Here is a 20,000-nt window from a genome sequence, read left to right as displayed (position 1 = left end):
AAAATTAATAATAATAATAATAATAATAATAATAATATTCTGTGCTTAATGCAAACAGCAGGAAGTTTGCAAATGTGGAAAATAAAATTATTTGCAATAATCTCCCATTGCAATTGCTGCTTTTTAATGCAAACAGCAGAAAGTTTGCAAATGCTCAGAATAAAACGATTGGCCGCGGACATGGAACAATAATTAGCAATAATTAGCAATCATTTCTGATTGCAGCAGCCGCTTCCGATTGCAAACAGCGAAAAGTTGGCCGATGAGGAAAATAACTTTGAACGCAATAATTGCGTTAATAATAAGTTTGCAAATGCTCAGAATGAAATTATTGGCCACGGATATGTAAAAATAATTAGCAATAATTAGCAATCATTTCTGATTGCAAACAGCGGAAAGTTTGCAGATGAGGAAAATAACTTTGAACGCAACAAGAGCTGCAATAATTGTGTTAGTAATAAGTTTGCAAAAGCAGAAAATAAAATTATTTGCAATAACCTCCAATTGCAACTGTCGCTTCTTAATGCAAACAGCGGAAAGTTTGCAAATGCGGAAAATAAAATTATTTGCAATCATCTCCAATTGCAAGCATCGCTTCTTCATGCAAACAGCAGAAAGTTTGCAAATGTGGAAAATAAAATTTCATGCAATGATTTCCAATGGCAAGCATGGCTTTTGATGCAAGCAGCGGAAGGTTTGCAAATGCTCAGAATCAAATGATTTGCAACCGGGAAGCCAGTTTTCAAAAGCAGAGAATACAATTATTTGCAATCATCTGCATTTGCAACGGTTGCTTTTTATGGCAAACAGCAGGAAATGTGCAAAAGCAGAGGGGGAAATAAAAATAAAATGAAAAAAAAAGCAGATTATAAAATCATTTGCAGCGGGGACTGGAATAATCTGCAATTGCAACCGTTGCGGGAAGTTGGCAAATATGGAGAATAAAATTCCAATTGTAATCGCCGCTTCTGATTGCAAACTGCAAATAAATTCTTCTTCTTCTTAAATAAATTATTTTTCTTCTTGCAAAGAAACTTCCATGCAAGTTGGACGGCAATCATCTCCAATTGCAACTGTTGCTTCTTATTGCAAACAGCAGAAAGTTTGCAAAAGCGGAAAATAAAAGTATTTGCAATCATCTCCCATTGCAAGCGTCGCTTTTGATTGCAAACAGCGGGAAACGTGCAAAAGCAGAGGATGCAATGATTTGCAATATTGTTGCTTCTTATTGCAAACAGCAGAAAGTTTGCAAATGTGGAAAATAAAATTATTTGCAATAATCTCCAATTGCAACCGTTGCGGGAAGTTGGCAAATATGGAGAATAAAATCCCATGCAACAATGTCTGAAGTGATTTCCAATTGCAATCGCCGCTTCTTATTGCAAATAAATTCTTCTTCTTCTTAAATAAATTATTTTTCTTCTTGCAAAGAAACTTCCGTGCAAGTCGGACGGCAATCATCTCCAATTGCAACTGTCGCTTCTTATTGCAAACAGCAGAAAGTTTGCAAAAGCGGAAAATAAAAGTATTTGCAATAATCTCCCATTGCAAGCGTCGCTTTTGATTGCAAACAGCGGGAAACGTGCAAAAGCAGAGGACGCAATTATTTGCAATATTGTCGCTTCTTAAGGCAAACAGCGGGAAATGTGCAAAAGCAGAGGACGCAATTATTTGCAATATTGTTGCTTCTTAATGCAAACAGCGGGAAATGTGCAAAAGCAGAGGACGCAATTATTTGCAATATTGTTGCTTCTTAATGCAAACAGCGGGAAATGTGCAAAAGCAGAGGATGCAATTATTTGCAATATTGTTGCTTCTTAATGCAAACAGCGGGAAATGTGCAAAAGCAGAGGATGCAATGATTTGCAATATTGTTGCTTCTTAAGGCAAACAGCGGGAAATGTGCAAAAGCAGAGGATGCAATGATTTGCAATATTGTTGCTTCTTAAGGCAAACAGCGGGAAATGTGCAAAAGCAGAGGACGCAATTATTTGCAATATTGTTGCTTCTTAATGCAAACAGCGGGAAATGTGCAAAAGCAGAGGATGCAATGATTTGCAATATTGTTGCTTCTGAATGCAAACAGCAGAAAGTTTGCAAAAGCAGAAAATAAAATTATTTGCAATCATCTCCAATTGCAACTGTCGCTTCTGATTGCAAACAGCCGGAAGTTTGCAAAGCTGCAGAACGTTGCAAATGTGCAGAATAGATTTCCGTGCAACCGTTGCTTTCGATTGCAAGCGCCGGAAGGTTTGCAAATGCAGGAAATAAAATTCTGTGCAACAGTGGCTGCAATAATTTTCTGTTACAATTGTTGCTTCTGATTGCAAAGAGTGGGAAATCTGCAAAAGCAGATTATAAAACGATTTCCAACAGGAACTGCAATCATCTCCAATTGCAACCGTTGATTCTTAATGCAAACAGCAAAGGCGGAAAATAAAATTATTTGCAATGGGGTGGAAATTTCAACTGTTTCTTCTTATTGCAAATAGCAGAAAGCTTGCAAATGCAGAGAATAAAATGATTTGCAACGGAGACTGCAATCATCTCCCATTGCAACCGTTGATCCTGTTTGCAAGCGCCAGAAAGTTTGCAATTGCGGGAAATAAAATTTCATGCAACGGCGGCTGCAAGAATCTCCAATTGCATCCGTTGCTTTTTATTGCAAACACGGAAGGTTTTACAAATGTGCAGAATAAAATTCGATTGCAAGCGCTGCTTTTTATTGCAAACAGCGGAAAGTTTGCAAATGCAGAGAATAACGTTTAATGCAGAAATGGCTGCAATCATCTCCGATTGCAACCGCCGCTTTTTATTGCAAATTGCGGGAATTTTGCAAAGCGGCAGAATATTCATTTCTGATTGCAAGCGTCGCTTTTTCTTGCAAAAAGCGGGACGTTTGCAAAGGTGCAGAATCATAATCTCCCTTTGCTTTTTATTGCAAACAGCAGAAGGTTTGCAAATGCGCAGAATAAAAATTTCTGATTGCAAGCGTTGCTTTTTATTGCAAACAACAGAAAATGTGCAAAAGCAGAAGATAAAATGATTTGCAACGGGGAAACCAGTTTGCAAAAGCAGAGAATACAATGATTTGCAATAATCTGCATTTGCAAGTGTTGCTTTTTATTGCAAACAACAGAAAATGTGCAAAAGCAGAAGATAAAATGATTTGCAACGGGGAAACCAGTTTGCAAAAGCAGAGAATACAATTCTATGCAATGATCTGCATTTGCAACGGTTGCTTTTTCTTGCAAACAGCAGGAAATGTGGAAAAGCAGAGGGGAAAATAAAAATAAAACGAAACAAAAGCAGATTATAAAATCATTTGCAGCGGGGACTGGAATAATCTGCAATTGCAAACAGCAGGAAGTTTGCAAATGGGGAAAATGAAATGATTTGCAATCATCTCCAATTGCAACTGTCGCTTCTTATTGCAAACAGCAGAAAGTTTGCAAATGTGGAAAATAAAAGTATTTGCAATCATCTCCAATTGCAACTGTCGCTTCTTAATGCAAACAGAAGAAAGTTTGCAAATGCGGAGAATAAAATGATTTGCAACGGAGACTGCAATAATCTCCAATTGCAACCGTTGCGGGAAGTTGGCAAATATGGAGAATAAAATTCCAATTGTAATCGCCGCTTCTGATTGCAAACTGCAAATAAATTCTTCTTCTTCTTAAATAAATTATTTTTCTTCTTGCAAAGAAACTTCCGTGCAAGTCGGACGGCAATCATCTCCAATTGCAACTGTCGCTTCTTATTGCAAACAGCGGGAAATGTGCAAAAGCAGAGGACGCAATTATTTGCAATATTGTTGCTTCTTAATGCAAACAGCGGGAAACGTGCAAAAGCAGAGGACGCAATTATTTGCAATATTGTTGCTTCTTAATGCAAACAGCGGGAAATATGCAAAAGCAGAGGATGCAATGATTTGCAATATTGTTGCTTCTTAATGCAAACAGCGGGAAATGTGCAAAAGCAGAGGATGCAATGATTTGCAATATTGTTGCTTCTTAATGCAAACAGCGGGAAATGTGCAAAAACAGAAAATAAAAGGATTTGCAATCATCTCCAATTGCAACTGTCGCTTCTGATTGCAAACAGCCGGAAGTTTGCAAATGTGGAGAATAAAATTATTTGCAATCATCTCCAATTGCAACTGTCGCTTCTTAATGCAAACAGCAGAAAGTTTGCAAATGTGGAAAATAAAATTATGGGAAGCAGAATTTTCGAATGCAAGTCTTGCTTTTTATTCCAATTCTTGCAAATAATCTCCAATGGCAATTGCTGCTTTTTCATGCAAACAGCAGAAAGTTTGCAAATGCTCAGAATAAAATGATTTGCCACGGACATGTAACAATAATTAGCTTGCGGAAAATAAAATTATTTGCAATCATCTCCAATTGCAACTGTCGCTTCTTATTGCAAACAGCAGGAAGTTTGCAAATGTGGAAAATAAAATTATTTGCAATCATCTCCAATTGCAACTGTCGCTTCTCAATGCAAACAGCAGAAAGTTTGCAAATGCGGAGAATAAAATGATTTGCAATGGAGACTGCAAGAATCTCGCATTGCAACCATTGCGGGAATTTGGCAAATATGGAGAATAAATCCCATGCAAGAATGGCTGAAGTAATTTCCAATTGCAATCGCCGCTTCTTATTGCAAATAAATTCTTCTTCTTCTTCAATAAATTATTTTTCTTCTTGCAAAGAAACTTCCATGCAAGTCGGACGGCAATCATCTCCAATTGCAACTGTCGCTTCTTATTGCAAACAGCAGAAAGTTTGCAAAAGCGGAAAATAAAAGTATTTGCAATAATCTCCCATTGCAAGCGTCGCTTTTGATTGCAAACAGCGGAAAACGTGCAAAAGCAGAGGACGCAATTATTTGCAATATTGTTGCTTCTTAATGCAAACAGCAGAAAGTTTGGAAATGTGGAAAATAAAATTATTTGCAATCATCTCCAATTGCAACTGTCGCTTCTGATTGCAAACAGCCAGAAGTTTGCAAAGCTGCAGAAGGTTGCAAATGTGCAGAACGAATTTCCGTGCAACCGTTGCTTTCGATTGCAAGCGCCGGAAGGTTTGCAAATGCAGGAAATAAAATTGTGCGCAACAGTGGCTGCAATAATTTTCTATTGCAACTGTTGCTTCCGATTGCAAACAGTGGGAAATCTGCAAAAGCAGATTATAAAACGATTTCCAACAGGAACTGCAATCATCTCCAATTGCAACCGTTGATTCTTAATGCAAACAGCAAATGCGGAAAATAAAATTATTTGCAATGGGGTGGAAATTTCAACTATCGCTTCTTATTGCAAACAGCAGAAAGTTTGAAAATGCGGAGAATAAAATGATTTGCAACGGAGACTGCAATCATCTCCCATTGCAACCGTTGATCCTGTTTGCAAGCGCCAGAAAGTTTGCAATTGCGGGAAATCAAATTCCATGCAAAGGCGGCTGCAATCATCTCCAATTGCATCCGTTGCTTTTTATTGCAAACACGGAAGGTTTTACAAATGTGCAGAATAAAATTCGATTGCAAGCGCTGCTTTTTATTGCAAACAGCGGAAAGTTTGCAAATGCAGAGAATAACATTTAATGCAGAAATGGCTGAAATCATCTCCGATTGCAACCGCCGCTTTTTATTGCAAATTGCAGGAATTCTGCAAAGCGGCAGAATAATCATTTCTGATTGCAAGCGTCGCTTTTTCTTGCAAAAAGCGGGAAGTTTGCAAAGGTGCAGAATCATAATCTCCCTTTGCTTTTTATTGCAAACAGCAGAAGGTTTGCAAATGCAGAGAATAACATTTAATGCAGAAATGGCTGAAATAATCTCCGATTGCAAGCGTTGCTTTTTATTGCAAACAACAGAAAATGTGCAAAAGCAGAAGATAAAATGATTTGCAACGGGGGAACCAGTTTGCAAAAGCAGAGAATACAATTCTTTGCAATCATCTGCATTTGCAACGGTTGCTTTTTATTGCAAACAGCAGGAAATGTGCAAAAGCAGAGGGGAAAATAAAAATAAAATAAAGCAAAAGCAGATTATAAAATCCTTTGCAGTGGGGACTGGAATAATCTGCAATTGCAAACAGCAGGAAGTTTGCAAATGTGGAAAATAAAATTATTTGCAGTAATCTCCAATTGCAACTGTCGCTTCTTAATGCAAACAGCAGAAAGTTTGCAGAAGCAGAAAATAAAATTATTTGCAATCATCTCCAATTGCAACTGTCGCTTCTTATTGCAAACAGCAGAAAGTTTGCAAATGTGGAAAATAAAATGATTTGCAATCATCTCCAATTGCAACTGTCGCTTCTTATTGCAAACAGCAGAAAGTTTGCAAATGTGGAAAATAAAATGATTTGCAATCATCTCCAATTGCAAGCGTCGCTTCTTATTGCAAACAGCGGAAGGTTTGCAAATGCGGAGAATAAAACGATTTGCAATGGAGACTGCAATTAATCTCCAATTGCAACCGTTGCGGGAAGTTGGCAAATATGGAGAATAAAATTCCAATTGTAATCGCCGCTTCTGATTGCAAACTGCAAATAAATTCTTCTTCTTCTTAAATAAATTATTTTTCTTCTTGCGAAGAAACTTCCATGCAAGTCGGACAGCAATCATCTCCAATTGCAACTGCTGCTTCTTAATGCAAACAGCAGAAAGTTTGCAAAAGCGGAAAATAAAAGGATTTGCAATCATCTCCAATTGCAACCATTGCTTTTGATTGCAAACAGCGGCAAATGTGCAAAAGCAGAGGACGCAATGATTTGCAATATTGTTGCTTCTTAATGCAAACAGCGGGGAATTTGCAAAAGCAGAGGACGCAATAATTTGCAATATTGTTGCTTCTTAATGCAAACAGCGGGAAATGTGCAAAAGCAGAGGATGCAATGATTTGCAATATTGTTGCTTCTTAAGGCAAACAGCGGGAAATGTGCAAAAGCAGAGGACGCAATTATTTGCAATATTGTTGCTTCTTAATGCAAACAGCGGGAAATGTGCAAAAGCAGAGGATGCAATGATTTGCAATATTGTTGCTTCTTAATGCAAACAGCGGGAAATGTGCAAAAGCAGAGGATGCAATTATTTGCAATATTGTTGCTTCTGAATGCAAACAGCAGAAAGTTTGCAAAAGCAGAAAATAAAAGTATTTGCAATCATCGCCAATTGCAACTGTCGCTTCTGATTGCAAACAGCCGGAAGTTTGCAAAGCTGCAGAAGGTTGCAAATGTGCAGAATGGATTTCCGTGCAACCGTTGCTTTCGATTGCAAGCGCCGGAAGGTTTGCAAATGCAGGAAATAAAATTCTGCGCAACAGTGGCTGCAAGAATTTTCTGTTACAATTGTTGCTTCTGATTGCAAAGAGTGGGAAATCTGCAAAAGCAGATTATAAAATGATTTTCAACAGGAACTGCAATCATCTCCAATTGCAACCGTTGATTCTGAATGCAAACAGCAAATGCGGAAAATAAAATTATTTGCAATGGGGTGGAAATTTCAACTGTCGCTTCTTATTGCAAACAGCAGAAAGTTTGCAAATGCGGAAAATAAAATGATTTGCAATCATCTCCAATTGCAACTGTCGCTTCTTAATGCAAACAGCAGAAAGTTTGCAAATGGGGAAAATAAAATGATTTGCAATCATCTCCAATTGCAACTGTCGCTTCTTAATGCAAACGGCAGGAAGTTTGCAAATGCGGAAAATAAAATTATTTGCAATCATCTCCAATTGCAAGCGTCGCTTCTTAATGCAAACAGCAGAAAGTTTGCAATTGCGGGAAATAAAATTTCATGCAACGGCGGCTGCAAGAATCTCCAATTGCATCCGTTGCTTTTTATTGCAAACATGGAAGGTTTTACAAATGTGCAGAATAAAATTCGATTGCAAGCGCTGCTTTTTATTGCAAACAGCGGAAAGTTTGCAAATGCAGAGAATAACATTTAATGCAGAAATGGCTGCAATCATCTCCGATTGCAACCGCCGCTTTTTATTGCAAATTGCAGGAATTCTGCAAAGGGGCGGAATAATCATTTCTGATTGCAAGCGTCGCTTTTTCTTGCAAAAAGCGGGAAGTTTGCAAAGGTGCAGAATAATAATCTCCCTCTGCTTTTTATTGCAAACAGCAGAAGGTTTGCAAATGCGCAGAATAACAATTTCTGATTGCAAGCGTTGCTTTTTATTGCAAACAGCAGAAAATGTGCAAAAGCAGAAGATAAAATGATTTGCAACGGGGAAACCAGTTTGCAAAAGCAGAGAATACAATGATTTGCAATAATCTGCATTTGCAAGTGTTGCTTTTTATTGCAAACAACAGAAAATGTGCAAAAGCAGAAGATAAAATGATTTGCAACGGGGAAACCAGTTTGCAAAAGCAGAGAATACAATTCTTTGCAATCATCTGCATTTGCAACGGTTGCTTTTTATGGCAAACAGCAGGAAATGTGCAAAAGCAGAGGGGAAAATAAAAATAAAACGAAAGAAAAGCGGATTATAAAATCATTTGCAGTGGGAACTGGAATAATCTGCAATTGCAAACAGCAGGAAGTTTGCAAATGGGGAAAATGAAATTATTTGCAATCATCTCCAATTGCAAGCGTCGCTTCTTATTGCAAACAGCAGAAAGTTTGCAAATGCGGAAAATAAAATGATTTGCAATCATCTCCCATTGCAACTGTCGCTTCTTATTGCAAACAGCAGAAAGTTTGCAAATGTGGAAAATAAAATGATTTGCAATCATCTCCAATTGCAACTGTCGCTTCTTATTGCAAACAGCAGAAAGTTTGCAAATGTGGAAAATAAAATGATTTGCAATCATCTCCAATTGCAAGCGTCGCTTCTTATTGCAAACAGCGGAAGGTTTGCAAATGCGGAGAATAAAACGATTTGCAATGGAGACTGCAATTAATCTCCAATTGCAACCGTTGCGGGAAGTTGGCAAATATGGAGAATAAAATTCCAATTGTAATCGCCGCTTCTGATTGCAAACTGCAAATAAATTCTTCTTCTTCTTAAATAAATTATTTTTCTTCTTGCGAAGAAACTTCCATGCAAGTCGGACGGCAATCATCTCCAATTGCAACTGCTGCTTCTTAATGCAAACAGCAGAAAGTTTGCAAAAGCGGAAAATAAAAGGATTTGCAATCATCTCCAATTGCAACCATTGCTTTTGATTGCAAACAGCGGCAAATGTGCAAAAGCAGAGGACGCAATGATTTGCAATATTGTTGCTTCTTAATGCAAACAGCGGGGAATTTGCAAAAGCAGAGGACGCAATAATTTGCAATATTGTTGCTTCTTAATGCAAACAGCGGGAAATGTGCAAAAGCAGAGGATGCAATGATTTGCAATATTGTTGCTTCTTAAGGCAAACAGCGGGAAATGTGCAAAAGCAGAGGACGCAATTATTTGCAATATTGTTGCTTCTGAATGCAAACAGCAGAAAGTTTGCAAAAGCAGAAAATAAAAGGATTTGCAATCATCTCCAATTGCAACCGTTGATTCTTAATGCAAACAGCAGAAAGTTTGCAAATGTGGAAAATAAAATTATTTGCAATCATCTCCAATTGCAAGCGTCGCTTTTGATTGCAAACAGCGGGAAACGTGCAAAAGCAGAGGACGCAATGATTTGCAATATTGTTGCTTCTTAAGGCAAACAGCGGGAAATGTGCAAAAGCAGAGGACGCAATGATTTGCAATATTGTTGCTTCTTAATGCAAACAGCGGGAAATGTGCAAAAGCAGAGGATGCAATGATTTGCAATATTGTTGCTTCTTAAGGCAAACAGCGGGAAATGTGCAAAAGCAGAGGATGCAATGATTTGCAATATTGTTGCTTCTTAATGCAAACAGCGGGAAATGTGCAAAAGCAGAGGATGCAATTATTTGCAATATTGTTGCTTCTGAATGCAAACAGCAGAAAGTTTGCAAAAGCAGAAAATAAAAGTATTTGCAATCATCGCCAATTGCAACTGTCGCTTCTGATTGCAAACAGCCGGAAGTTTGCAAAGCTGCAGAAGGTTGCAAATGTGCAGAATGGATTTCCGTGCAACCGTTGCTTTCGATTGCAAGCGCCGGAAGGTTTGCAAATGCAGGAAATAAAATTCTGCGCAACAGTGGCTGCAAGAATTTTCTGTTACAATTGTTGCTTCTGATTGCAAAGAGTGGGAAATCTGCAAAAGCAGATTATAAAATGATTTTCAACAGGAACTGCAATCATCTCCAATTGCAACCGTTGATTCTGAATGCAAACAGCAAATGCGGAAAATAAAATTATTTGCAATGGGGTGGAAATTTCAACTGTCGCTTCTTATTGCAAACAGCAGAAAGTTTGCAAATGCGGAAAATAAAATGATTTGCAATCATCTCCAATTGCAACTGTCGCTTCTTAATGCAAACAGCAGAAAGTTTGCAAATGGGGAAAATAAAATGATTTGCAATCATCTCCAATTGCAACTGTCGCTTCTTAATGCAAACGGCAGGAAGTTTGCAAATGCGGAAAATAAAATTATTTGCAATCATCTCCAATTGCAAGCGTCGCTTCTTAATGCAAACAGCAGAAAGTTTGCAATTGCGGGAAATAAAATTTCATGCAACGGCGGCTGCAAGAATCTCCAATTGCATCCGTTGCTTTTTATTGCAAACACGGAAGGTTTTACAAATGTGCAGAATAAAATTCAATTGCAAGCGCTGCTTTTTATTGCAAACAGCGGAAAGTTTGCAAATGCAGAGAATAACATTTAATGCAGAAATGGCTGCAATGATCTCCGACTGCAACCGCCGCTTTTTATTGCAAATTGCAGGAATTCTGCAAAGGGGCAGAATAATTGTTTCTGATTGCAAGCGTCGCTTTTTCTTGCAAAAAGCGGGACGTTTGCAAAGGTGCAGAATCATAATCTCCCTTTGCTTTTTATTGCAAACAGCAGAAGGTTTGCAAATGCGCCGAATAAACGTTTCTGATTGCAAGCGTTGCTTTTTATTGCAAACAACAGAAAATGTGCAAAAGCAGAAGATAAAATTATTTGCAATGGGTGTTTGCTTTTATTGCAAACAGCCGAAGGTTTGCAAATGCTCAGAATCAAATGATTTGCAACGGGGAAACCAGTTTGCAAAAGCAGAGAATACAATTCTTTGCAATAATCTCCAATTGCAACGGTTGCTTTTTATGGCAAGCAGCAGAAAACGTGCAAAAGCAGAGGGGAAAATAAAAATAAAATAAAGCAAAAGCAGATTATAAAATCCTTTGCAGTGGGGACTGGAATAATCTGCAATTGCAAACAGCAGGAAGTTTGCAAATGTGGAAAATAAAATTATTTGCAATCATCTCCAATTGCAAGCGTCGCTTCTTAATGCAAACGGCAGAAAGTTTGCAAATGTGGAAAATAAAATGATTTGCAATCATCTCGAATTGCAAGCGTCGCTTCTTAATGCAAACAGCAGAAAGTTTGCAAATGTGGAAAATAAAAGTATTTGCAATCATCTCCAATTGCAACTATCGCTTCTTATTGCAAACAGCAGAAAGTTTGCAAATGTGGAAAATAAAATTATTTGCAATAATCTCCAATTGCAACTGTCACTTCTTATTGCAAACAGCAGAAAATGTGCAAAAGCAGAAGATAAAATGATTTGCAACGGGGGAACCAGTTTGCAAAAGCAGAGAATACAATTCTTTGCAATGATCTGCATTTGCAACGGTTGCTTTTTCTTGCAAACAACAGAAAATGTGCAAAAGCAGAAGATAAAATGATTTGCAACGGGGGAACCAGTTTGCAAAAGCAGAGAATACAATTCTTTGCAATGATCTGCATTTGCAACGGTTGCTTTTTATGGCAAACAGCAGAAAACGTGCCAAAGCAGAGGGGAAAATAAAAATAAAATCAAACAAAGCAGATTATAAAATCATTTGCAGCGGGGACTGGAATAATCTGCAATTGCAAAGAGCCAGGACTTTGCAAAGGTGCAGAAATTTTTCATGCAAAGACCCGGAAGTTTGCAAAGCTGCAAAAAAACAGCTGATTTTGCTGCAAATTTTCCCAATTGCACGTTGCAACTCACTGGAAACTGAGCGATCCGTCGCTTTTGCTGCTGCAAAAGCAGAGATAATCCTCTCCTTCGCTTTGCACCAATTGCACGGTCCCCGTTCCTCCCATTTGCAAACGAGGGAGAAATGCAATCGGGTTGCAAAGCGGCAAGCCGCTTGCAAAACTACCAGGCCCAGAATCCTTTGCTCCGGCCCCAAAGGGCTGCTGGGAGATTTGCACAGAGCGGCCTGCAGGGGGAGCTGGGAGATTGCAATGGGAATTTCTGCTGCTTTTGCTTGCAAAAAGGTTTTGTTTTGTTTTATTTTATATTTCATTTTATTTTATTTTATTTTATTTTATATTTTTATTTTTATTTATTTTTATTTATTTTTATTTATTTATTTTATTTTATTTATTTATTTTTATTTTATTCATTATTTATTATTTTTTATTTTTATTTTATTTTATTTTATTTTATTTTATTTTATTTTATTTTATTTTATTTTATTTCCAATCCTATTCCAACATTTGCAAACGGACTTCCGTCTCCAATTCCGTCTCAAAAGCAACAGGGATTCAGATTGCTGCAAATTATAATATAATATAATATAATATAATAAAATATAATATAATATAATATAATATAATATAATATAATATAATAATAAAATAATTAAATGAAATGAAATGAAATAATAAAATAAAATAAAATAATTTTATTTTATTTTATTTTATTTCCAACGTTATTCCAACGTTTGCAAACGGACTTCCGTCTCCCATTCCGTCTCAAAAGCAACAGGGATTCAGATTGCTGCAAATTATAATATAATATAATATAATAAAGTAAAATAATAAAATAATGAAATGAAATGAAATAATAAAATTATATTATATTATATTATATTATATTATATTATATTATATTATATTATATTATATTATATTATATTATTTTATTATTTCATTTCATTTCATTTCATTTCATTTCATTTTATTATTTCATTATTTTATTTTATTTTATTTTATTTTATTTTATTTTATTTTATTTTATTTTATTATTTCCAATCCTATTCCCACATTTGCAAACGGACTTCCGTCTCCCATTTTGCAGCCTCTGGCACATTGGATTCCACATCTGCAAAATCTTTTTGCAAGAAAAAGCGACAGGGAGAAATGCAATCGGGTTGCAAAGCGGGAAGCCGCTTGCAAAACTACCAGGCCCAGAATCCTTTGCTCCGGCCGCAAGGGCTGCTGGGAGATTTGCACAGAGCGGCCTGCAGGGGGAGCTGGGAGATTGCAATTGAATTTCGGCTGCTTTTGCCTGCAAAAAGATTTTGCAGATGTGGAATCCAATGTGCCAGAGGTTGCAAAACGCGAGACGGAAGTCCGTTTGCAAATGTTGGAATAGTATTGGAAATAGTAAAATAAAATAAAATAAAATAAAATAAAATAAAATAAAATAAAATAAAATATAAAATGAAGTGAAATGAAATGAAATGAAATAAAATAAAATATAAAATGAAATGAAATGAAATGAAATGAAATAATAATATAATATAATATAATATAATATAATATAATATAATATAATATAATATAATATAATATAATAATATATAATATAATAATATAATAATATAATATATAAAATAATAAAATAAAATAAAATAAAGAAATGAAATCAAATAAAATGTTGCTTTTCTTGCAAATGTTGGAATAGTATTGGAAATAATAAAATAAAATGAAATGAAATGAAATAAAATAATAATATAATATAATATAATATAATATAATAATAAAGAAATGAAATGAAATGAAATGAAATAATAATATAATATAATATAATATAATATAATATAATATAATATAATAACATAATTTTTTTGCTGCAAAAAATCCTGTCCTTCAGGAGATAGGACAGGATTTTTTGCAGCAAAAAAATTTATTTTATTTTATTATATTATATATAATAAAATAAAGTCGGAGATAAAGTCGGTTATGATACATTGGGCCAGAGATTTCGGTTATAACATACAGTTGGCTGATTGGGAAAAAAGTACGGAATGGAAATAGGAAATTTCCTGCATGGAGAATCTGACGAAAATGGTATATTACACCCGTAAAGTTAGCCAAAAATGTTCAAAACGTGTAACAAGGGTTGGAAAGGTAAAGAAAAAGAAGGGTCGTTTTTTCATATGTGACGGTCTTCCACTGCCTCCCGCAGTTTGGTGAAACTCATGCTGGTAGCTTCCAGAACACTGTCCCACCATCTCGTCCTCTGTCGTCCCCTTCTCCTTGTGCCCTCCATCTTTCCCAACATCAGGGTCTTTTCCAGGGAGTCTTCTCTTCTCATGAGGTGGCCAAAGTCTTGGAGCCTCAGCTTCAGGATCTGTCCTTCCAGTGAGCACTCAGGGCTGATTTCCTTCAGAATGGAGAGGTTTGATCTTCTTGCAGTCCATGGGACTCTCAAGAGTCTCCTCCAGCACCAGAATTCAAAAGCATCAATTCTTCGGCGATCAGCCTTCTTTATGGTCCAGCTCTCACTTCCATACATCACTACTGGGAAAACCATAGCTTGAACTATACGGACCTTTGTTTTTTTTTTTTTAATAAATTTTTTATTGGTTTTTCCACACATAATACAAAACAATACAACACAATACATAGACATACAAACATATAAACACGTATACTTTCTTAACCTTTCTTTTCTTGAACCTTCTTTCAGCGACTTCCCCATACCTCCCCTTTCTGCATCCCTGTTATCAATCTTTTCAGCATCCCCTGATTTCAATATAACACTTTCTTTAGATCTTATTTCTCATATCCAATTGTTAATCGCTGCAATTCTATTTTACCTGACCCAAAACATTTTAGCACTCATTAATTTTACAACAGTTCTTAAGATAGATTTTAAATTTCTTCCAATCTTCTTCCACCGTCTCTTTCCCTTGGTCACGGATTCTGCCAGTCATCTCAGCCAGTCCCATGTAGTCAATCACTTTCGTCTGCCACTCTTCCAGCGTGGGTAGTTCTTGTGTCTTCCAATACTTTGCTAAAAGAACTCTTGCTGCTGTTGTAGCATACATAAAAAACGTCCTATCTTTCCTTGACACCAATTGGCCCACCATGCCCAGGAGAAAGGCTTCTGGTTTCTTCACGAATGTGCATTTAAGCACCTTTTTCATTTCATTATAAATCATTTCCCAGAAGACCTTGATCCTTGGGCACGTCCACCAGAGGTGGTAGAAAGTACCTTCCGTTTCCTTACATTTCCAGCATTTATTACTGGGCATATGATAAATTTTTGCAAGCTTGACTGGGGTCATGTACCACCTATAAATCATTTTCATAACTATACGGACCTTTGTGGGCAAGGTGATATCTCTACTTTTTAAGATGCTGTCTAGGTTTGCCATTGCCTTTCACCCAAGGAGCAAGCGTCTTTTAATTTCGTGGCTGCTGTCACCATCTGCAGTGATCATGGAGCCCAAGAAGTAAAATCTCTCACTGCCTCCATTTCTTCCCCTTCTATTTGCCAGGAGGTGATGGGACCAGTGGCCACGATCTTCGTTTTTTTGACGTTGAGCTTCGGACCATATTTTGCGCTCTCCTCTTTCACCCTCATTAAAAGGTTCTTTAATTCCTCCTCACTTTCTGCCATCAAGGTTGTGTCATCTGCATATCTGAGGTTGTTGATATTTCTTCCGGCGATCTTAATTCTGGCTTGGGATTCATCCAGCCCAGCCTTTCGCACGATGAATTCTGCATATAAGTTAAATAAGCAGGGAGACAATATACAGCCTCGTCGTCCTCCTTTCCCAATTTTGAACCAATCCGTTCTTCCAGATCCAGTTCTAACTGTAGCTTCTTGTCCCACATAGAGATTTCTCAGGAGACAGATTGTAGCACCCTGCTTGTGGTTAACGCTTAGCTGGAATGAAATATTCAACGCAGCAATAGAGAAATTAAAATAATAATTTATTTGTCAGACAAATAAATGTGAGGCACAGTGGTATATGGTTACCAAGCTCTGGCCTGGCCTCCTGTCATTATGGCCAGCACTTATATTCCCTCAGCTCAGCCCCCTTGCTCCTCCTTTGGCTGCCTCTGTCCAATCAGCCTGGTTAAAATTCCTATTGGCTGTTCGCTAGAACCAATCATAAAAGATACACCCATTTCCTATTACCTTTTATGGGAGACAAAGAGCTATATTTCCTTCTATTTATAATTGGCAAACAGCCATTAACCTCTACAAGGCACCTTAATTACCAGATAACCTTTTGCCCTAGACTAGGCGCCTTAACTAACATTTCATCTTTCCACACATTATCAATGAAAGATCTCCTTCTTTGGAGGTCATTAAGCAGAGACTTGACAACCATATGTCAGGAGTGCTCCGATGGCGTCTCTCTGTCTGGCAGGGGTCCGGACCCAATGGCCCTCGTGGTCTATTCCAACTCTTCTATGATTCTATGATTTCTTACTTTCTAAATCCTTTGCATAATTACATTTAAGCCAATATATTTACATACATAACATATATAGATTTTTAGAAGCAAAGATCTTGTCTTAAGTAAAAAGGAACTTTATAAAAGCTAGGTTCTCCAAGCTCTCCAAACTCCCCGAAGCTTCAAAGCAGCCCCAGAGAGAGAGAGAGACCTCTTCCCTAGCCAGCTGCTGTTTGTATTAGCTCTTGCCTTTTTAACCTTAGGAAGATGTGGCTCAAGTTTAATGGGAGGCACAGTGTTTTTGCAACCTTGATTGATTGTATTCTATCATTTGTATGGTCAGTGTGACCTTTTGCTCCCAACCTGAAATGGATTTGTTTTATCTTTTTAATTTCTTTTTTCCCCCTTAATTAGCTGTTTTTTGTGTATTCGGTGCGTTTTCTTTTTTGTATGGTCCATTTTTACCTGTGGTTTCTCTTTTTCTATTCTGTAAATTCTGACTTTTTCCTTTTGTAAAACTCTAAGAAAAAGGGTAAGAATTTGCTGAATTAAGGATGTAAATGGGAACACAAAAGGGGGGAGGTGTGAGGAGGTCAAGGATACAAGCATACGAATTTGAGGATTTTGAGAAAAATGGATTTGTTTTATCTTTTTAATTTCTTTTTTTCTCTTAATTAGCTGTTTTTTGTGTATTTGGTGCGTTTTCTTTTTTGTATGGTCCATTTTTACCTGTGGTTTCTCTTTTTCTATTCTGTAAATTCTGACTTTTTCCTTTTGTAAAACTCTAAGAAAAAGGGTAAGAATTTGCTGAATTAAGGATGTAAATGGGAACACAAAAGGGGGGAGGTGTGAGGAGGTCAAGGATACAAGCATACGAATTTGAGGATTTTGAGAAAAATGGATTTGTTTTATCTTTTTAATTTCTTTTCCCCCCCTTAATTAGCTGTTTTTTGTGTATTTGGTGCGTTTTCTTTTTTGTATGGTCCATTTTTACCTGTGGTTTCTCTTTTTCTATTCTGTAAATTCTGACTTTTTCCTTTTGTCAAACCCTAAGAAAAATTTATTTAAGAAATAAAAATAAAAAAAGGGTTTCTGGGAAACGAGATGTCAGGAGTTGAAAAAAGATGTCGAAATAGACGTTGGTCCAAAAAAACAACCCAGAAGCCTTTTTGTTAGGAAGAAGAGGAAGAGAGATCAAGAGAAGGGATCACAAACTTTTCCAGCGGCAAGAATATTCAATTTTTTTATTTCTTATTTTTAAAGATGTTTCTCGAAGCTTTGTTATTTATTTATTTATTGGATATTAACGGCCCAAAAGTGGAAAAAAAGAGGAACTACCTGTCGGAGCCAGACGTCACAGATGGCGCTGCTTAGCATAAAATAAAGACACTATCCTATCCCTGTCTCCTATCCTTGTTTCTTATCCTATCCTATCCTTCTTTCCTATTATATCCTACCCTCCTATCCTAACCTTGTCTCCCATCCTGGTTTCCTATCCTATCCTACCCTTCTATCCTCCTATCCTATCCCTGTCTCCGATCCTTGTTTCCTATCATATATTGTATCCTATCCTCCTATCCTATCCTATCCTATCCTTCTGTCCTATCCTATCTGTCTTTCCTATTGTGTCCTACCCTCCTATTCTAACCTTGTCTCCCATCCTGCTTTCCTATCCTATCCTACCCTTCTATCCTCCTATCCTATCCTCCTATCCTATCCTTCCCTCCTCCTTCTCTCCTCCTTCTCTCCTCCTTCTCTCCTCATTCTCTCCTCCTTCTCTCCTCCTTCTCTCCTCATCCGACCTCCTTCTCTCCTCCTTCTCTCCTCCTTCTTCTCTCCTCCTTCTCTCCTCCTTCTCTCCTCCTTCTCTCCTCCTTCTCTCCTCATCCGACCTCCTTCTCTCCTCCTCCTCTCCTCCTTCTCTCCTCCTTCTCTCCTCCTTCTCTCCTCCTTCTCTCCTCCTTCTCTCCTCATCCGACCTCCTTCTCTCCTCCTTCTCTCCTCCTTCTCTCCTCCTTCTCTCCTCCTTCTCTCCTCATTCTCTCCTCCTTCTCTCCTCCTTCTCTCCTCATCCGACCTCCTTCTCTCCTCCTTCTCTCCTCCTTCTTCTCTCCTCCTTCTCTCCTCCTTCTCTCCTCCTTCTCTCCTCCTTCTCTCCTCATCCGACCTCCTTCTCTCCTCCTCCTCTCCTCCTTCTCTCCTCCTTCTCTCCTCCTTCTCTCCTCCTTCTCTCCTCCTTCTCTCCTCATCCGACCTCCTTCTCTCCTCCTTCCCTCCTCCTTCTCTCCTCCTTCTCTCCTCCTTCTCTCCTCATTCTCTCCTCCTTCTCTCCTCCTTCTCTCCTCATCCGACCTCCTTCTCTCCTCCTTCTCTCCTCCTTCTTCTCTCCTCCTTCTCTCCTCCTTCTCTCCTCCTTCTCTCCTCCTTCTCTCCTCATCCGACCTCCTTCTCTCCTCCTCCTCTCCTCCTTCTCTCCTCCTTCTCTCCTCCTTCTCTCCTCCTTCTCTCCTCCTTCTCTCCTCATCCGACCTCCTTCTCTCCTCCTTCTCTCCTCCTTCTCTACTCATCCGACCTCCTTCTCTCCTCCTTCTCTCCTTCTCTCCTCCTCCTCTCCTCCTTCTCTCCTCCTTCTCCTCCTCCTTCTCTCCTCATCCGACCTCCTTCTCTCCTCCTTCTCTCCTCCTTCTCTCCTCCTTCTCTCCTCCTTCTCTCCTCAATCTCTCCTCCTTCTCTCCTCCTTCTCTCCTCCTTCTCTCCTCCTTCTCTCCTCCTTCTCTCCTCCTTCTCTCCTCCTTCTCTCCTCATCCGACCTCCTTCTCTCCTCCTTCTCTCCTCATCCGACCTCCTTCTCTTCTCCTTCTCTCCTCCTTCTCTCCTCCTTCTCTCCTCCTCCTCTCCTCCTTCTCTCCTCCTTCTCTCCTCATCCAACCTCCTCTCTCCTCCTTCTCTCCTCCTTCTCTCCTTCTTCTCTCCTCCTCCTCTCCTCTTTCTCTCCTCATTCAAACTCCTTCTCTCCTCCTTGTCTCCTCCTTGTCTCCTCATTCTCTCCTGCTTCCCTCCTCCTTCTCTCCTCCTTCTCTCCTCCTTCTCTCCTTCTTTCTCTCCTCCTTCTCTCCTCCTTCTCTCCTCCTTCTCTCCTCCTTCTCTCCTTCTTCTCTCCTCAATCTCTCCTCCTTCTCTCCTCCTTCTCTCCTCCTTCTCTCCTCCTTCTCTCCTTCTTCTCTCCTCCTTCTCTCCTAATCTCTCCTCCTTCTCTCCCTCCTTCTCTCCTCCTCCTCTCCTCCTTCTCTCCTCCTTCTCTCCTCCTTCTCTCCTCCTCCTCTCCTCCTTCTCTCCTCCTTCTCTCCTCCTTCTCTCCTCCTCCTCTCCTCCTTCTCTCCTCATCCGACCTCCTTCTCTCCTCCTTCTTTCCGCCTTCTCTCCTCCTTCTCTCCTCCTTCTCTCCCTCCTTCTCTCCTCCTTCTTTCCGCCTTCTCTCCTCCAACTCTCCTCCTTCTCCTCCTTCTCTCCTCCTTCTCTCCTCC

At 38.5% G+C, this 20,000-nt stretch overlaps 1 protein-coding gene across 1 annotated transcript in view; it reads right to left on the bottom strand.

Annotated features, from left to right (window-relative positions):
- LOC310755099 (protein PAXX-like) overlaps positions 1-12,273 on the bottom strand; it is a gene marked incomplete at both ends in the record, with an annotated part of 47,216 nt that extends 34,943 nt beyond the window's left edge. Inside the window, one exon of the mRNA XM_083631784.1 lies at positions 12,060-12,273. Coding sequence (XP_083487910.1) covers positions 12,060-12,273 — 214 coding nt within the window. The remainder of the gene's footprint in view (positions 1-12,059) is intronic.
- Positions 12,274-20,000: the final 7,727 nt, after the last annotated feature.

Source organism: Podarcis filfolensis (assembly GCF_964270895.1).
Source record: "Podarcis filfolensis genome assembly, contig: HAP1_SCAFFOLD_179, whole genome shotgun sequence".
NCBI classification, from domain to species: domain Eukaryota; kingdom Metazoa; phylum Chordata; class Lepidosauria; order Squamata; family Lacertidae; genus Podarcis; species Podarcis filfolensis.
The sequence above is the reverse complement of the archived record's forward strand: the minus strand, read 5'-3'. Positions and strand labels throughout refer to the sequence as shown.